The sequence below is a fragment of the Bos grunniens genome, chromosome 29 (genome assembly GCF_055505025.1).
Source record: "Bos grunniens cultivar Pamir isolate PY7600 chromosome 29, Bosgru_T2T1.0, whole genome shotgun sequence".
NCBI classification, from domain to species: Eukaryota; Metazoa; Chordata; class Mammalia; order Artiodactyla; family Bovidae; genus Bos; species Bos grunniens.
The window spans coordinates 847,550-867,113 of NC_141193.1; the positions used below are offsets into that span (position 1 = coordinate 847,550).

Here is a 19,564-nt window from a genome sequence, read left to right on the forward strand (position 1 = left end):
CCAGCCAGCCCGTGACCTGCATTCCTCCTCCACAGCTTGTTTGCCCAGTGCCACGCCGTGGCACCCCCCCAGCACTACTATGAAGCCTGCCTGTTCGACAGCTGCTACGTGCCCAGCTCGAACCTGGAGTGTGCCAGCCTGCAGACCTACGCGGCCCTGTGTGCCCAGGAGGGCATCTGCGTGGACTGGCGGAACCACACTGGCGGGGCCTGCCGTGAGTACCCTCCTGCCCCGCCCCAGGCTCAGTGGGAATCATGGCTGGGTGGGGGGCCAGGCCACCTGAAGACTGACTGTGCTAACCCCTGTGGGGCTGGATCCCCGCCTCCTGGCTCGGGACAGCATGAGGGGCTGAGGCCATGCTTGGCCTGTGTGGGACGGGGTCCTATGAAGGGGCTGGGCGGGGGTCAGTGGGGGTGGGGTGGGGGCCCAGGCCCCTCCCTCTGACGCTGCCCTTCCCCAGCGGTGACATGCCCTGCCCACCGTGAGTACCGGGCCTGCGGCCCCACGGAGGAGCCCAGCTGTAAGTCCAGGTCAGTCACGGTGGAGGTGCTGGGACGGCCGGCTGGCCCTCTGTGCTGCTCTGGGCAGCCCTGTCTGGGCCTGGCGGTCCCACCCATCCCCACACCCGTCTCCTGATGCCCTCCTCTAGCCCCTCCCAGCCGAACAGCACACGCCTGGTAGAAGGCTGCTTCTGCCCCGAAGGCACCACCAGCTACGCACCTGGCTTTGACGTCTGCGTGGACCTGTGCGGTAGGCTGCCCACCGCGTGGCCTCTGCCCTCCCCTTCCCGGGGCTGAGCCCAGCGCCTGTGGCAGGGGCCCGAGCTCACAGGGCCTATCTCCTCTCTCTCCTAGGCTGCGTGGGGCCCGACAACGTGCCCAGAGAGGTAGGGCACCCCCTCGGCGCCGGGGCCAGGCCCTCCCATGAGCCCTGCATTTTGGGGGGCGGGATGGGGTGGATGAAAACCTGGGACCCTCGGAGGCGGAGTAATGAGTCCCTGAAGTCCTGGAAGGTTGAGCCAGTGCGGGGCCCATCCACCCGCCCCTCTGTGCGCCCGCCCGCCCACCCCGCCCATCTGCCCACTAGCCCCGGATGCTCTGGCTACACCTGTGGCCTGTCTGCCCTGTGGCGTGCGTGTCTCTGGCACGTGGCTGGTTCTTTAGCTCTGCTCTGCGTGAGCCCCGCAGACACACCTGGTGCCTCTGCCACGCACCAGGCCTGTGGGCCCACGGAGCAGGTCCCAGCTGTGGTGTGAGTGTGCTCCCCAGAGCCTGCCCCGGGCACGCGGAGGTGGGGAGGGCTCGGGGTTTCCCGCCGGCCGCTCCGTGGGCCACGCGGCACAGTGCTGTCTTACGCTGACCGGGGCCTGCTCCCCATCCCCTGCAGTACGGGGAACACTTCGAGTTCGACTGCAAGGACTGCATCTGCCTGGAAGGCGGGAGCGGCATCATCTGCAAGCCCAAGACGTGCCGGCCGGAGCCCCGGCTGGAGTGCGAGGAGGATGGCACCTACCCGTTCACGGAGGTGGACCCTGCCAACACCTGCTGCAATCTCACCTCCTGCAGTAAGGCCCCCACCGGCGGGGCACGCGGTGGCCGGGCTCTTGCGTGGTCCGGGAGGCTGGGGCCTCAGGCGTGTCTGCGGGGCGTGGGCGCTGGGCAGGTGGGGGTTGAGGGGTCCCAGGCCCAGGGCCTGCCCTGCCTGGGGCAGCGTCTGCAAACTCACCAGCGTGTCCCCACTGCCTGCAGAGTGCAATGCTAGCCTGTGCAGGGAGAAGCCCCCGCTGTGCTCACTGGGCTTCCAGGTGAAGAGCGAGATTGTGCCCGGGAGGTGCTGCCCCCTGTACTCGTGTGGTAGGTGGGCCGGGCCAGGTGGGAGCGAGGCCTAGGGTGGGCAGGGCTCCAGCTGGGTGTGGGGGGCAGAGGACAGCTGAAGGGGCCCCTGCCTGGGGGCTCAGGGTCTGCCTGGTGGAAGCACCCAGCCCCATGCCCCCACGCTGTCCACTGGCTGTGCATCCGCCCCGGGGTCCGGCAGGACAGTCTGACCCTTGTTCTGGTTCTTTCTCCCAAGTGCCCAAGGGCGTGTGTGTGCTGGAGCACGCCGAGTACCAGGTGAGCCCTGCTGGCCGTGGGGAGTGGTGTGGGGGCGCAGAGGGGCTTTGGGGGCAGGGTCCTGGGCAGGCTCATGGTCAGGCTCGCCAGACGCTTGGCGGCGTCCTGGAGGAGGGGAGGCGCCGCGTGGGCCCACCTCACCCGCCCTCCCTGTGCCCAAAGCCCGGCTCTCCAGTCTATTCATCCAAGTGCCAGAACTGCGTCTGCACGGACCGCAGGGACAACGCCACGCAGCTCAATGTCATCGCCTGCACCCACGTGCCCTGCAACACCACGTGCAGCCCGGTGAGCAGCCCCGCCCCGGCGCACTGGGCCCGCCCACCTCACGCCACGCCCCGGCGCGCTGGGCCCGCCCACCTCACGCCACGCCCCGGCGCGCTGGGCCCGCCCACCTCACCCCCAGGGGCCCTTCCTCTTCCCATGCCAACCCCCCGGTGTCCTGCAGGGCTTTGAGCTGGTGGACGCTCCCGGGGAGTGTTGCAAGAAGTGCCAGCAGACCCACTGCATCATCACCCGGCCTGGCCAGCAGAGCCTGGTCCTGAAGGTGCGCCCCCGCCCCCGCCCGCAGGGCCGAGAACGTCCTGCCTCCCGTCAGGACACCTGTCTGGGGTTTTGGGCCCTCTGGGTGGCTTCTCCAAGTCAGGCCACCGCTGTGGGACATGGACCATCTGGGGACTGTGGGCCGCGGGTCCCTGGGCCCCTCCTATGTCACTGGCTCTGCAGCTCTGGGCCTATGGGCTGCACTTGGCAAGGTGGTCAGGGAGCAGCCTGGAGGGCTCCTACCTGGCCTCACACAGAACTCCCCCGACCCCGACCTGCAGCCCAGAGACATGAAGAGTGACCCCCTGAACAACTGTACCTTCTTCAGCTGCGTGAAGATACACAACCAGCTCATCTCATCCATCTCCAACATCACCTGCCCCGACTTTGACCCCAACACCTGCGTCCAGGTGAGCAGGCCCGTCACTCCTGGAGTGGGGCCCTGATGTCCCTGGGAGGTTGGGCTCCATTGCAGGATGTGGCAACAGCTGCAGGCTCCGCTCTGGGCCCTTCTGCAGGAACTGCCCCTTCCACCCTCTTGGCAGGGGGCACTGTCACCACGGGGGGGTCTGGGGTCCCAACTGTCTCTCCTGCCCCCTAGGGCTCCATCACGCTCATGCCCAATGGCTGCTGCAGGAAATGTGAGTGTGGGCCTCGGGCGGGTGGGCCCTGCGGCCCAGGCCTGGCGGGGGCTCCCTCTGGGCCCCTTGAGGGGAGGGGGTGGAAGGGGATGGTGCCCTTGGAGCCCCGTCCCCTCTGTGCCACTCCCGGCTGGACACTGACTTTGAGGACATCACCTGGGGTGCCCAGGAAGCCTGAATCCCTTCCAGGAGCCCATGATGACCCAGCTTGATTGAGGGCCCCGGAGTGGGTGGCGGTTGGGAAGGCAGGAGGAGGTCGTGAGGGGGGCAGGAGGGCCACAGAAGGCGGAGACCCCCTCCCAGCCTCTGCCTCTCTCCCCAGGCGTCCCTCGCATTGAGACCAGCGTCCCCTGCGCTGCCATCCCCGTCATGAGGGAGATTTCACACAATGGCTGTACCGCGTTGGTCTCCATGAACGACTGCTCTGGGTCCTGCGGGACCTTTGCCATGTGAGTCCTGGGCGCCGGGGCCTGGTGGGGGCCGGGTGGGGGAGGCTGTGCCCGCCGCAGCGGGCGGCGGACCCTGACCCTGCCTCCCCCAGGTACTCGGCCGAGGCCCAGGGCCTGGACCACAAGTGCTCGTGCTGCAGGGAGCAGCGCACCAGCCAGCGGGAGGTGACGCTGCGGTGCCCGGACGGGGGCGCGCTCCGCTACACCTACACGCACGTTGACAGCTGCCTGTGCCAGGACACCCTGTGCGAGCTGCCCACCCAGCGCAGGGCCCGGCGCTCCTTGCCCCTCGGGGTGGCCCCCGGGCGGGGGTGAGGGGAGGGCCCGCCCCCACCGTCCCGCGTCCCCTTCCCGATGATCCCTTCAGCTGCCTCGCCTTCTGAGCTGACTTTCTCTCTGCAGGTATTTATTTTCTGAGCCTTTGTTCGATTCTTTGCTTTCCAAAATAAACTTGGGCAGACACGCCGTGTTGGTGTGCTTCAGTAGTGGCTGGGGGCCTGGGTGGGCTGCTGGGCACAGCCCAGGTCTGGCCACTTCCAGGGGGGTGCATGGGGCCTGGCCACCAGGCTCTGCACGCGGGACATGGGGAGGGCTGTGCTCGGATGCCTGTCCCGCCCTTGGCGTGCACAAAGCCCTCTCTGTGCCTTCGAGATGCTGGAGGCTACCCCTGCGGGAGGCCCTCCGAGCCTGAATTTGTGAAAAAGGAGCCACTGAGCTGCGTTTGCACCTGTTTGTGCGCATGTGAGTGTGTGTTTGCCTGTGTGACCTGTGTGTGAGTATGCAAACATTTGCATACATGCGTGTGAAATGCACTTCCTCCTGGGGGAAATAGACACAAGCCTGGTCCTGAACCACGTCCCACCTGCTGCCAAAATGACAGACAGTGACCTTATGGGTCCGCCCGGGCCGCCGTAAAGCATTTGGCAGGGCCGCCAGACCCTTCAGACCAACCTGACGGAGCTGCAGGGGGCTCTGGGGACCTGGGCTGGAGGCGGCCCTGTGTGTGTCCACGTGTTCACCTGCCCATGCGTGTCCGCGTGTGTCCACCTGCCCACGTGTGTCTGCGTGGGTCCACTTGCCCACACGTGTCCACGTGTGTCCACCTGCCCATGTATGTTGCGTGTCCGCTTGCCCGCATGTATCACGTGTCCACTCGCCTGTATGTGTCCACCCTCCTGCGTGTGTTGGGGAGCTGCTTTGTGAGCTGGCCGAGCCGCCAGAGTGGGAATTCTGGGGAGGGACCATCTGACGCTTTGTGGCCGAGGGCAAGGCTGGTGGCCAGGGACCCTGAGGCTGGGAGGCGGCCGGGTGCCCAGGCGCCTGGGCTGAGGACCCTTGAGCACAGCATCACCTGTGGGCATTGTTGGAGGCCTAAGAGGAGGGTGCTGACCCCCTGGGACGGCCCCTAGTACCCTTTACCCCAGACACCTGTCTGCCACATTAACGCCTGAATGATGGATGGCTGCTGGGAGAAGCTGCCCCGGGGCCAGCGGGCTTGCCCAGGGCAGACCCAGGCCCCCCGCTCCATCCACTGCTCTCTCCTCGGCTGGACGGTTCCCTCCCGGCCCATCCCTGACGGACACCAGGTCAGGATCCTGCAGCAGCAGCCCCAGCCCAGGTCCTGGCTCCCGGTGACCCCAGGAGCTCACACAGCTGCTGGCCCTGCCCTGTGGACTCCTGGGCGGTCAGTGGGCCTGGGTTCGCCTTGGCGCTACTATGTCCCTCCCTGGAGCAGAAGTTTGCTAAGGCAATGGGGGCTGCCCGCCCAGCTGCATGGCCACGGCGGGGTTTTGGGAGCCTCGGAACCACCCCTGCACCTACCTCAGGCTCTGAGCTCTTCCTGTGCCCAGCCTGGCTGTGGGGGCCGTGAGCTCTGGAGGTGGACGCTAGCCCCGCCCGGCAGCGCCAGCCCTGGGGCCTGCGGGACAGGAGTCGGTGGCAGGAGCTGCGGCCTGTGGGGCAGGGGGGCCTCAGTCTCTGCCCAGCGTCCGCCTTCTGGGGCCCCTGAGAAGTGGGGGCTCCCCGGTGACCGGGCAGGGGTGGGCTGCACTTCCGGACCTGCTAGTTTAAGCCCAACAGCCCTGGCTTGTCTCTTCCGGACACACGGGTTTCATGAGGTTTTGTTTGGAAGGAGGTTTTCGGCTTAGAAATATTTTGACGACCATCAGCAGACGGTCGTGGAGGCAACAGCCCCAGGCCCAGAGAAGTCAGGGGCCGCCTCCGCCCCACCCACGCCGGACAAATGAACCAGAGAATAGCTGAACATATGCACGCACGCCTCGGTGACCCCAGGCTCCCCCCGGACCCCAGCGGGGGCAGGGAAGGGTGGAAGGTGGTGGGCGCTAAGTCACTTCAGGTGTGTCTGACTCTGTGACTGGACAGTAGCCTTCCAGGCCCCTCCAGGCTCCTCTGTCCATGGAATTTCCCAGGCAGGAATCCTGGAGTGTGCAGCCATGCCCTCCTCCAGGGGACCTTCTCCACGTAGGGGCTGAACCCGCACCTCTTACGTCTCCTGTGTTGGCAGGTGGCTTCTTTACTATTAGCACCACCTGGGGAGCCCAGGGGGTGGTATCGGTTCATTACCTTGCTTTTTTCAGGTCATCTATTTCTGCCCCCACCCCCATTTTTTGGTGAGGGCTCTGAGGGTCTGCTCTCCGCCGGGACACCAGTGGGTAGCAACCCTGCCCCTCTGCTCTGGGGGCAACTGCCTCAGCCTGCCCACCAGGCTCTCAAACAGAGCTGTGACAGGGGAAAGGCGTGAGATGGTAGATGTTCCCCACCGCCTGCGGGGCCCAGTGTGCTGCCTTTGGTAAATGGGTGCTTCCCGGCAAGAGCTCTGGGGAACAGGACCCCCCCTCCAAAGCCCCTGCAAATGGCCCACCCAGGTCACAGACGTGTGGGAGGGTTGTTGTTGTCCAGTTGCCTAGTCATGTCTGACTCTGTGACCCCATGGATTGCAGCACACCGGGCTTGCCTGTCCTTCACCATCTCCTGGAGCTTGCTCAAACTCATGTCTGTTGAATCAGTGATGCCATCCAACCATCTCATCCTCTGTTGTCCCCTTCTCCTCTTGCCCTCAATCTTTCCCAGCATCAGGGTCTTCTCCAATGAGTCGGCTCTTCACACAGGTGGCCAAAGTATTGGAGCTTCAGCTTCAGCATCAGTCCTTCCAATGAATATTCAGGACTGATTTCCTTTAGGATTGACTGGTTGCATCTCCTTGCTCTCCAAGAGACTTTCAAGAGTCTTCTCCAGAGCCACAGTTCAAACGCATTAATTCTTTGGCGCTCAACCTTCTTTATGGTCCAGCTCTCACATCCATACATGACTACTGGAGAAGCCATGGCTTTGACTATACACACCTTTGTTGGCCAAATGATGTCTCTGCTTTTTTAATACACTGTCTAGGTTTGTCATAGCTTTTCTTTCAAGGAGCAAGTGTCTTAAATTTCATGGCTGTAGTCACCATCCACAGTGATTTTAGAGCCCAAGAAAATAAAGTCTGTCTCTGTTTCCATTTTCTCCCCATCTATTTGCCATGAAATCATGGGACTGGACTCCATGATCTTTGTTTTTTGAATGTTGAGTTTTAATCCAGGTTTTTCACTCTCCTCTTTCGCCTTTATTGAGAGGCTCTTTAGTTCCTCTTTGCTTTCTGCCATTATGGTGGTGTCATCTGCATATCTGAGGTTATTGATATTTCTCCTGGCAATCTTGATTCCAGCTTGTGATTCATCCAGCTCAGCGTTTCATATGATATACCCTACATGTAAGTTAAATACGCAAGGTGACGATATACAGCCTTGAGGTATGCTTTTGGAGCCAGTCTGTTCCATGTCCGATTCTAACTGTTGCTTCTTTACCTGCATGTGAGTTTCTCAGGAGACAGTAAGGTGGTCTGGTGTTCCCGTCTCTTGAAGAGTTTCCCACAGTTTGTTGTGATCCACACGAGCAAAGGCTTTAGTTAGTCGATGAAGCAGAAGTAGCTGTTTTCTGGAATTCCCTTGCTTTTTCTAGCATCCAATGGATGCTGGCAATCTGATCTCTGGTTCCTCTGCCTTTTCCAAATCCAGCTTCCACAGCTTGAATTTCTCAGTTCATGCACTGTTGAAGCCTAGCTTGAAGGACTTTGAGCATGACCTTGCTAGCGTGTGAAATGAGTGTAAACGTGCAGTAGTTTGAACATACTTTGCATTGACCTTATTTGGGATTGGAATGAAAACTGACCTTTTCCAGTCCTGTGGCCACTGCTGAGTTTTCCAAATTTGCTGGTATATTGAGTGCAGCACTTTCACAGCATCATCTTTTAGAATTTGAAATAGCTCAACTGGAATTCCATCACCTCCACTAGCTTTGTTTGTAGTGATGCTTCCTAAGGAATCAAGATTGCTGCAAGAAATATCAACAACCTCAGATACGCAGGTGATACCATCCTGTGGCAGAAAGTGAAGAGGAACTAAAGGAGCCTCTGGATCAGGGTAAAGGAGAGTGAAGAGCTGCCTTAAAACTCAACATTCAAAAACTACAATTATGGCATCTGGTCCCATTACTTCATGGCAAACAGATGAGGAAAAAGTGGAAGCAGTGACAGATTTTATTTTCCTGGGCTCCAAAATCACTGTGGATGATGACTGCAGCCATGAAATTAAAAGACACTTGCTCCTTGGAAGAAAAGCTATGACCAACCCAGACAGAGTACTAAAAAGAAGAAACATCACTTTGCTGACAAAGATCTGTACAGTCAGAGCTATGATTTTTCCAGTGGTCATGTATGGATGTGAGAGTTGGACCATAAAGAAGGCTGAGCACCAAAGAATTGATGCTTTTGAACTGTGGTGTTGGAGAAGACTCTTGAGAGTCCCTTGGACTGCAAGGAGATCCAACCAGTCCACCCTAAAGGAAATCAGTCCTGAATATTCACTGGAAGATTGATGCTGAAGCTGAAGCTGCAATACTTTGGCCACCTGATGCGAAGAGCTGACTCATTGGAAAAGACCTGACACTGGGAAAGATTGAAGGCGGGAGGAGAAGGGGACGACAGAGGATGAGATGGTTAGATGGCATCACTGACTCAATGGACATGAGTTGAGCAAGTTCCAGGAGTTGGTGAAGGACAGGGGAGCCTGGCATGCTGCAGTCCAGTGGGTTTCAAAGAGTAGGACATAACAGCGACTGAACAACAAGACTAGAAGGAACTATTACTCATTTGTTAAGAGATATTGATCAAAAAAGGCAGCAAACATCAGATTTAGTGCTGGGGCTTTAGAATCACCCCATGGAAGGCCTGGTGAGTGTGTCCTGTGCCGTCCAGCATGCCCCTCGGGCCCCAGCAGGAGCACCGGGAACACGCAGCGGGGTGCCCGGGTCTCAGCTGAGGGTAAGGGCGAGAGGAGCCGCCGGCCAGGCTGGAGTGGCCCTGAGCCCCTCATCTCCCATGTGGTCAGTCCCACTCTGGACTCAGCTGGCCGGGCCGAGCCCACAGCCTGTGACCGGGAGGGCGGAGCAGGGACCCAGGGGCATGACCCAGCTTTGAGAGCCTTGAGGCGCCCTCAGGACTTTGCTCATGGGGTCGAATCAGATCCCATCTCTTTAAGGCTCTTCTGGCCACTGCCCCCCCCCCGCCCCTCCCCCCTGCCACCTGCTGGTCCTGGAGAGAAGCTCAGAATTTCCTCTCTGGGCAGGGGTTCACGGTCCCCCTTTGTCCTTGCAGGCTGTCTCGGGCTGAGCTGTGTCCCCAGGTCATAAACAGGAATCCTGAGCCCAGCCCCCAGATGTGAGTATTTGGAGATAAGATGGGTTAACGTGAAACGGGGGCTTCCCTGGTGTCTCAGTGGCAGAGAACCCGCCTGCCAATGCAGGAGACCCAGGTTCAACCCCTGGGTTGGGCAGATCCCCTGGAGAAAGCAATGGCAACCCACTTCAGTTTTCTTGCCAGGGAAATCCCATGGACAGTGGAACCTGGTAGGCTACAGTCCATGGGGTCGCAAGAGTCAAAGAAATGGCTGAGGGACTGACTAAGTGAGGCAGAAGGTAAAGTGAGGTCACCAGAGTGGACCCCGACCTCACAGGAGGACATCCTTACAAGGAGGTCAGGACACAGACACACAGAGGAAGGGCCACGTGAGAACGAGGGGAGGAGACGCCGTCTGCATGCCCGGGATAGAGGCCTCAGAAGGCCAGCCCTGCCCCCGCCTGGGTCTGGGGTTCCAGCCTCCAGGACTGGAGACAGTCAGCAACAACACTGTTGTTCAGTCGCCCTGGGAAGCAGCCTCCAGGAGGAGCGGACAGGGCGCACAGGGGCCACGGGCTTTGGGGCTGTCGCCTGTTGGCGTTCCCACTGAAAGCCCACCCCCTGCACGGCGGCGGGGTGTGACCAGTGGCTCAGAGACCCCAGCCCAGGGTGAAGCAGCTCTGTCCAGGCACAGTCTTGAGCGGGGTTGGGTCGACTATCTCTTCATCTGACAGACATCTAAGCCAGCCGAGATGCGCCAGCAGCCTTGGGGATCACGCCGCTGTGTAGGCAGCACCCCACCAAGCTGACCCCCGAGACCCAGGCTGGGCTGCCGGGAGATGGGGCGGTGGGGGTGAGGCCGGGGCTGCCCCAGGTCCCCTCCCCGCCCTCCCGGCCTGGTCCTGCAGCAGAAAGCGCCTGCCCTGTTCTTCGGGAGCACTTCTAAGCCCCGAATCCCCCTCTTCCGGAGTTGGGGTGCTATCTGCCAGCCGCTGAGCCAGGCCCCACGACCAGCCTCACACGTTCTTTCTGCCTCGTGACTGCGCCCTCTGCAGCCAGGCTGCCTCCTCCTGCACTCTCGGGTGGGGCGTTGGGGGCGAGGGGGGGATGTTGTAGGGCATTTTCCAGGCCCAACCCCCTTGGTGTCTGCAGGCCTATATATCAAGGCCCCAGGGAGATTGGGGGCCTTCACTTCCTGGCGTCGCAGGCGCCCCCGCAGTGGCCTGGGGCCCGTGGTGTCCTGTCTAATTGGCCTTCCCGGTGCTCCCGGCGTCTCCAGGGCAGTAAGCCATCAGCGCATCTTCCCTCTTCCTGCTTGGACATGGGCTCCAGCTCCAGCTTCAGGGTGGGCCATGGGCCGAGACTCCTGTGACCCTCTGTGGCCCCTGTGCCCGGCCCGACCCTTCCCCGGGGGCCTGGACGCCACCCCTGTGTGGCCTCGGCCCCCTGGCACCCACCCCTCAGCCCTGCCTGAACTGCCTCCGTTATAGTCTGCAGAGTCGACCCTGCCTCTGCCTGAAGATGGGACCCCGCACAGAGAGCCGGGAGGTGGGGCAGCGTGCCCCCTGCTTAGCGTCAGCTTTTAAGACCTTTCCTGCAAACCAGTCTCGGGTCTCCGGGGTGGGGGGTGCGGTGTCGTCTAAAGATGCCAGCGCCCACAGCGGCCTCCTGTCTGAAATCTGGGCTCAACAAGACCAGCGCTCAAACAGCAGCTCTTGGCCAAACCACAGGCCTCTCAGTCCTTTGGCCTCTTGGCATGAGGTGGGCTGAGCTCCAGGCCACGGAAGTTTACCCAGGGATGGGAAGGTCTCCTGCCTTCCCCTCCGGCAGGAAGCGTTGGCACAGTTCACTGAGAAGCTGGTCAAAGGCTCCCAGCAGGGCTGGGTGCTGGCTGTACCTTTGAACTGGAGGGCTGGTGCTCGGTCTGGTGGGGGACAGCTGTCCCTTCTGGCGCTTCCCCAGAGGCCATCCAGGGTCAGCTCCAGCCACTGCCTGGAGCCCATCGGAGGCCTCGGTCGCTGCAGACATGGGGGCCAGGGGTGGTAGTAGGCAAGGTGAGCGGCCCGCTGGCCACGAAGCCCGCGTGTCCGGAGTTCTGATGGTGGCTCACATGGGTCGAGCACTTCCTTCTGTTTGGCCGAGGTGTTTGGCACCGAGCGCTCCCAGGGTGTCACCCCCGCCCCTGTGCTGGCTTCTCAGCATCCACGCGTCTGCGGGAACTCTTCCAGGACCGGCAAGCTCAAGGGTTGTTTGGTGCCCTCGAGCTGGAGCAATAATTGGCCTAAGTATCAGATGAAATTCAGACTTCTTCAAGCATTTAAGTAGCCGACTTGTTGGAAAAGACCCCGGTTGGGAAAGATGGAAGGTGGAAGGAGAAGAGGCCGACAGAGGACGAGGTGTTTGGGTGACGTCACTGACTCAGTGAACCTGGGCAGACTCAGAGGTGGTGAGGGGTGGGGAGGCCTGCGTGCTATACCCATGGGTCACAGAGTCGGACACGACTTGGCGACTAAAAAACAGCAACCACAGCTCCTTGGTCCTGTAACCGGTGGGCGTGGAGCTGCCCAAGTGGGCCCTGCTCTCCTCTCCCCTGCCTGTCTATGACTGAGGTGTGACGGGGCCTTGGTAATGAGAGGCCTGAGGAGTCTGCCCTCCCAAAAGGTCCAGAGCCCCCCGGCACTCTGCTAGGTCCTTGTGGTTTCCCTCTCCATCTCCCCTGTTTTTATGATTCGTGCTGAGAGACGAAAGGCGAACCCTTTGAACTTCAGATTTGTGCGTGTTGTATCAGAAACTCGTTCTTTCTGTGCCTGGGCGCTGCTGTGCTGTCGTTTCACCAGGATTGCTTGTTCCTCCCACTGTGGTGGGCGTAGGTTACTCCCCGGGCCATGGGTGAGCTATGTCCCCCCACATTCATGTGTTGGCATCCGAACCCCGAGTACCTCCCAGTGTGACCTTATTTAGAGATGGGTCTTTTCAGAGGTGACATAAGGTCCTTGGCTGGGCCCTATTCCTGTGCGATTATTGTTTATAAAAGGGGGAAATGTGGAGACGGACACACACCAGGGAGGACGGACGCCATGAAAAGGTGAAGGCAGAGGTTGGGGTGATGCTTCCACATGCCAAGGATGCGGAGGATGCCGAAGACCGGGGCAGACCCCCACAGCGGAGGGCGAGAGCGTGCCACTCCTCCCTTTAGAGCCTTGGGGGGCAGCCCTGCAGGCCCTCGACCCAGGACTTCCCGCCTCCAGGACTGAGCAAGTGAACTTCCGCTGATCAAGCCGCCAGTGTGGAGCGCTCTGTCCTGGCTGCCGGGGGTGCGGCTGTCCTCGGTTCCGGGTGACTGTGAATAGACAATCACCCCACAGGGTGTTTCAGGCGACTGTGAATAGACAATCATTCCACAGGGTGTTCTGGGCGACTGTGGATAGACAATCACCCCACAGGGTGTTCTGGGTGACTGTGGATAGACAATCACCCCTCAGGGTGTTCCGGGTGACTGTGGATAGACAATCACCCCTCAGGGTGTTCCAGGTGACTGTGGATAGACAATCACCCCACAGGGTGTTCCGGGTGACTGTGAATAGACAATCACTCCACAGGGTGTTCCGGGTGACTGTGAATAGACAATCACCTGCAGGGTGTTCTGGGTGACTGTGGATAGACAATCACCCCTCAGGGTGTTCTGGGAAACTGTGGATAGACAATCACCCCACAGGGTGTTCCAGGCGACTGTGGATAGACAATCACCCCTCAGGGTGTTCCGGGCGACTGTGGATAGACAATCACCTGCAGGGTGTTCCAGAGGACTGTGGATAGACAATCACCCCACAGGGTGTTCTGGGCGACTGTGAATAGACAATCACCTGCAGGGTGTTCTGGGCGACTGTGAATAGACAATCACCTGCAGGGTGTTCCAGGCGACTGTGGATAGACAATCACCTGCAGGGTGTTCCAGGTGACTGTGGATAGACAATCACCCCTCAGGGTGTTCCAGGCAACTGTGGATAGACAATCACTCCACAGGGTGTTCCGGATGACTGTGAATAGACAATCACCCCACAGGGTGTTCCGGGTGACTGTGGATAGACAATCACCTGCAGGGTGTTCTGGGCGACTGTGGATAGACAATCACCCTGCAGGGTGTTCGGTGGTGCAGCCCCCACCTCTCTTGGAACCTCTCAGATACCCCAGTGGCCCAGGGCAGCCTCTGAGCCCAGGGGGCTCTGACAGCTCTGTGCGGGGCTGGCACCGGGGGCCGTCCTTCCACCTCCACCCAGAGCCCTTCTGGGAGTCCCTTTGGTCCTGGCGCATCACTCAGTCATGCCCAGGTTTTGAGGTTCCCATTTCTCTTGGTGGGTCGCCCCTGAGTCCCTTTCTTCTGAGCACTTTCATTTTTTACTGTGGGAAAATATTCCATTATTACTTTAACACTTTCCCTCTCCATTAAAACTTAAAAACTTGTTATCTGTGGTAAGAAACACATCATATAAAATTTTCCATGTCAGTCATTTCCAGGCGCACAGCTCAGGACACTGAGACATTCCCCTGGCTGTGTTACCTTCCCCACCATCATCCCCAGAACCTGTTCATCTTCCCAAACAGATACTCTGTCCCCACTGGACACTCACTCCCCTCACCCATGGCCCCATCCCCCATGGCCCCATCCCCCGGCCCCCCGTCCACTTCCTGTGTCTGTGGATGAGACCCCCCCAGAGACCTCCTGTGGGGCAGTCAGACAGCATCCATCCTTCTGTGCCTGGATTATTTCTCCGAGCATCCCGTCCTCAAGGTGCAGCCACGCTGCAGCCTGTGTCAGGGTTTCCCTCCCCTTTAAGGCTGAGCAATGTCCACTGATGGACAGACTGCATTTTGTGTGTCCATCCGTTCACCCATCGATGGGCACTCGGGTTGCCCACCTGGGCTGCTGTGAACACCAGTGCACAAGCCCTTGGCACCTGCTATCAGTTGCCTGGGGGTCCTCCAGGTCTTCTTGAGGAGAAAAGGGGCTGAGCCCAGGCCCTCAGACTCACCCTGACGTGTCCCCCTGGACCAGACCCCTCTTGGCCAGACCCTGCCCCGGGCCCTCTGTGGGAGGTGCATGTGCAGGCCTGACTCTCCAGCCAGGAGCTCGGAGTGGGACGCAGGGAGGAGGGATTCTGGGCGGGCTGGTCCACGGCCCTGCCCGCCGATTGCCAGTGCAGTACCCGTCGTGCCCCTCCCACCATGTCACTGCTGCAAACCTCTGACCTCTGACCCCAGAGCCCAGGAGCCTGTTTTGGGCTGAGACCAGAGAGCGGCCAGAAGGCCTCATCCGGCCTGCCCACCTTCCCAGCCACACACCCGGCCAGCAAGGCAGCCTCCAGCTCTCCCGCTCAGCACCTCTGTGTCCCTGTCTCTCTCTGTCTCTCAGACATTCCCCACTCTGGGTGCTGATCAGTAACTGCATCATTAGATAGGACTTAATTAAAACCCCATAAATCTCAAAACTAAATAAAGCAGCCGGGCCAGCCCTGTGTGCAAACAAGAAGCATCCGTGTGGCCTCCGCCCCACTGCTGGGGAGAGCAGGACAGCTCCCAGCCTCCGGCACTTTCCCGCCAAACCCGCTGACACCTCTGAGGCCTTTCGTGGCGGAAGGAGGCTGCGTCTGTGCTGGGCCGCCCCGAGGCTGAGGGAGCCCCGAGAGCAGGTGGGGGGTGCCCAGCACACCTGGGGCTCCATGCACATCCATTCCTGGCCTCCCTGCCTCCTGCGGACCCCCCAGCACCAGGCTCTGTCCTCGAGGGTGAAGGGGGGCGGGAGTCTGCTGCTCTCCAAGCCCTACCTGTGGGCTTGGTCACCTGTGGGCTGGGCTGATGCCACCATCCTGCCCACGGTGCCCTGAAGGGACAGAGGGTGTAAAGCTATGGGGGCCGATCCCCCACCCACAGGCACCCCCTCACTGAGGCGCCGGGGGCTGCAGGGTCACTGCCTGGGGCCCAGTGTCCCCCCGGGATGGGACAGCCATAACCCGAGTGTGGGCTGACCCTCTGGTCCCCAGCGGTGAGTCCGGGAGGCAGGCCATGTTCTCAGGTCCCCGAGCCCCACCCCCAGGCCCGTGTCTGTGGCCCCAGGAAGGTGGTGTCCCCAGGGGCAGCAGGCTGGGCCCGTGTCCCTGAAGCCAGAAGATCAGGCACTTAGGCAGCTCGAGGCGGCCTGGCCCGGCCTGAAGGTGGCTGCCACCCTGCCCTCCGGGGCTGGGCCCACATCGCTGAAGACAGGTCCCCCTCCCTCCTGCACAGGCCTGGACGTGGCCTCAGTGTCCTGGTGAACAGCCTGCCCCGGGCAGCCCTGTGCCCAGGGCTGCCGTGTAAGGAGCACCCACCGCCGTCTGGGAAGCCTGGCCTCCCCGTGTGATGGGAGCGCTGCTGGGCAGAGGGCCTGATTTGCCGGGGCGGGGGTTTTTAAGAGTGGGGCACCTGCAGGCCCCAACACCAGTGTCTCTCACCCCCAGCAGCCCCCTATAAAGTGGGAGCAGCGGCCATGAGACGTCTGGTCGACCTGCAGGCAGCCTGGGGCTTGGCCACATTCTGAGCTGTGTTCCCTTCCTTCCTCTCTGGCCTGGAGCCTTTGTTTTACTGGGGAAAGGGAGGCCCCAGTAGGTCTCTCCTTTGCTGGGAAGAGCCCTGCTTTCACTGGCCCAGAGCTGAGTGCACAGCTGTGGGCCAGAGAACCCGCAGATCGACGTGGGCCAGGAGAATCCAGCTCCCAGCGGGAGGTGCCGGCCCTGGGCTGAGAGACCCCCATGAGCTCCCGAGGGCAGCCAGCTGCCTGTGCCAGCCCGTCCTCAGATCCCCTCGGGAAGCAGTGGCCGCCTGGCCCCTCCCCACGCAACCCCAGGTCGGTCTGTGGGGTTCGGGCAGACAGCAGTGCCCTGCGTGTGTGCACGCGGGGCTTCATCAACGTCCGCAGCACAAGAAAAGGAGAGAATGGTTCCAGCCCTGGTCAGCGGAACGTGTGTCCACGCAGCCCCCAGGAAATCCAAGTCCTCCTGGTCTGGAGCCACAGGTCAAGTCCTTTGGTGTGGAGGGTGGGCAGAGGCCAGATCTGTGCTGGGAGCGGCCCAGACACAGCTTCTCCCTGACCCTGCTATTCTGTCCAGGAGGTGTCCTGCCTTCCTTTCTATAGATTATGCTGCCCAGAGGGTTGATTTTTTAAGTTATTTTTTTAAAAACGTGGCAAAATGCACACAACATAAAGCCTGCCATCTTAACCGTTTGTGAACGAGGTTTCAGCAGCGCTGAGTACGTTCACATCCTGTGCAACCGTCACCAACGTCTCCTCCAGAAACTTCTCACCTTTCCAAACAGACCCTCTGTCCCCACTGAACGCCCGCTCCCCTCCCGCTCCGCCAGCCCCTGCCCCCTCCGTCCACTTCCTGTGTCTATGGCTGTGACGTCTCCAGGGACCTCCTGTGAGTGGAGCCAGACAGCATCTGTCCTCTGTGACTGGGTTATTTCTCTGAGCAGCGTGTCCTCGAGGTCCATCCAGGTTGCAGCTTGTGTCAGGGTTTCCTTCCTCTTAAAGGCTGAGTACTATTCCACGGGTGGATGGACCACGTTTTGTGGATCCACTCACCCACGGCTAAACACTGAGTTGCCTCCTCTTGGCAACTGTAGCGCTGCTGTGAGCACAGGTGTGCAAGGGGCTGACGTTCTGTAACGAGTGGGCAGGTGAGATCTGAGGTCACACGAGAAACATGGAGGCTCCTGCACACCCCACAGAGGTGTGGCCCCAAGCGTGGGCCCAGCTGAAGCTGCCTGGGGCTCAGAGTGCAGGGGCTGGATGGGTGTGGGGGCCCCCAGCCCCGCCATGTGCTCCGTCTTGCTGGAATCCCCTCATCGGATGTCTTGCAGGTCTGGTGAGAAGCCCTGGGGACCCCGGCCCATGAGGGCATTGCCAGTGGGCTCGGAGTGGGCAGCCAGGCATGGTAGTCTCAACTTTAGAGTCCTTGAAAAGCCCTAAGTCTATTCTCAGGTCGAGGGTGGACCTCAGCCTGACCACGGGGCTGAAGGCAGCAGAGGCCATGAGCCGGCCAACGGTCAAGGTGCGCCCGCAGCTGTCTATCCTCAGTGACGCCCATGGCTGCCCCCGTGCCTGGCGGCGTTGAGCTGCTCTCTCTCCTACGAGGCCCAGTGGGCCCACCCCCACCCAGGAGCTCAGATTTCCCTCTAGACCTCCGCGACGACGTTCACATAAGAAGGCTTTCCTCGTTATTCTCTGGAACTCTGCATTCAGTTGGGCATATCTTTCCCTTTGGGCTTCCCCGATGGCTTAAATGGTAAGGGATCTTGTCTGCAATGCAGGAGATGTGTTTGATTTCTGGGTCAGGAAGATCCCTTGGAGAAGGGAATGGCAACTCACTCCAGTCTTCTGGCCTGGAGAACTCCATGGACAGAGGAGCCTGGCAGGCTACAGTCCATGGGGCCACAGAGTTGGACACGACTGAACGACTAACACTTTCATTTTCGTCTTTCCCTTTCTCCTTTGCCTTTAGCTTCTCTTCTTTTCTCAACTATTTGTAAGGCCTCCTCAGACAATCACTTTGGCTTCTTGAATTTCTTTTTCTTTGGGATGATTTTGGTCTTGCCCCCTGTACAGTATTATGAATCTCTGTCCATAGTTCTTCAGGCACTCTGTCTACCAGACCTAATCCCTTGAATTTATTCACCATGTCCACTATATAATCATAAGGGATTTGACTTAAGTCATACCTGAATGGTGTAGTGGTTTTCCCTACTTTCTTCAATTTAAGCCTGAATTCTGCAATAAGGAGCTTATGATATGAGCCACTTCAACAGTACGTGAACCATGAACTTCCAGATGTTCAAGCTGGATTTAGAAAAGGCAGAGGAACCAGAGATCAAATTGCCAACATCCACTGGATCATAGAAAAAGAAAGAGAGTTCCAGAAAAACACCTACTTCTGCTTTATTGACTATGCCAAAGCCTTTGACTGTGTAGATCACAACAAACTGTGGAAAATTCTTAAAGAGATGGGAATACCAGACCACCTGATCTACTTCTTGAGAAATCTGTATGCAGGTCAGGAAGCAACAGTTAGAACTGGACATGGAACAATAGACTGGTTCCAAATAGGGAAAAGAGTACATCAAGGCTGTATATTGTCACCCTGCTTATTTAACTTATATGCAGAGTACATCATGAGAAATGCTGGGCTGGAAGAAGCACAAGCTAGAATCAAGATTGCCGGGAGAAATATCAATAACTTCAGATATGCGGATGACACCACCCACCCTTATGGCAAAAAGTGAAGAGGAACTAAAAAGCCTCTTGATGAAAGTGAAAGAGGAGAGTGAAAAAGTTGGCTTAAACCTCAACGTTCAGAAAACTAAGATCATGGCATCTGGTCCCATCACTTCATGGAAAATAGATGGAGAAACAGTAGAAACAGTAACAGACTTTATTTTGGGGGGCTCCAAAATCACTGCAAATGGTGACTGCAGCCATGAAATTAAAAGATGCTTGCTCCTTGGAAGGAAAGTTATGACCAACCTAGACAGCATATTAAAAAGCAGAGACATTACTTGGCCAACAAAGATCCATCTAGTCAAGGCTATGGTTTTTCCAGTAGTCATGTATGGATGTGAGAGTTGGACTGTGAAGAAAGCTGAACGCTGAAGATTTGATGCTTTTGAACTGTGGTGTTGGAGAAGACTCTTGAGAGTCCCTTGGCCTGCAAGGAGATCCAACCAGTCCATCCTAAAGGAAATCAGTTCTGAATATTCATTAGAAGGACTGATGCTGAAGCTGAAGCTCCAGTACTTTGGCCACATGACTAACTCATTAGAAAAGATCTTGATGCTGGGAAAGATTGAAGACAGGAGGAAAAGGGGACGACAGAGGATGAGATGTTTGGATGGCACCACCGACTCAATGGATGTGAGTTTGAGTAAACCCCGGGAGTTAGTGATGGACAGGGAGGCTACAGTCCATGGGATTGTAGAGTCAGACAAGACTGAACGATTGAACTGAACTGAACCAATCTGAGGCACAGTCAGCTCCAGGTCTTGTTTTTGCTGATACAGAGATTC

General features: G+C 59.1%; 1 protein-coding gene across 1 annotated transcript in view; it reads left to right on the forward strand.

The window, feature by feature from the left end:
* The window catches only part of MUC2 (mucin 2, oligomeric mucus/gel-forming), a 28,348-nt gene extending 24,142 nt beyond the window's left edge, over positions 1-4,206 (forward strand). The window contains exons 37-49 of the mRNA XM_086384515.1: positions 36-214; positions 461-530; positions 650-750; positions 855-886; positions 1,387-1,564; positions 1,749-1,853; positions 2,071-2,111; positions 2,274-2,396; positions 2,557-2,655; positions 2,933-3,061; positions 3,253-3,292; positions 3,615-3,741; positions 3,834-4,206. Coding sequence (XP_086240641.1) covers positions 36-214; positions 461-530; positions 650-750; positions 855-886; positions 1,387-1,564; positions 1,749-1,853; positions 2,071-2,111; positions 2,274-2,396; positions 2,557-2,655; positions 2,933-3,061; positions 3,253-3,292; positions 3,615-3,741; positions 3,834-4,056 — 1,447 coding nt within the window. The 3' untranslated portion in view covers positions 4,057-4,206. The remainder of the gene's footprint in view (positions 1-35; positions 215-460; positions 531-649; positions 751-854; positions 887-1,386; positions 1,565-1,748; positions 1,854-2,070; positions 2,112-2,273; positions 2,397-2,556; positions 2,656-2,932; positions 3,062-3,252; positions 3,293-3,614; positions 3,742-3,833) is intronic.
* Positions 4,207-19,564: the final 15,358 nt, after the last annotated feature.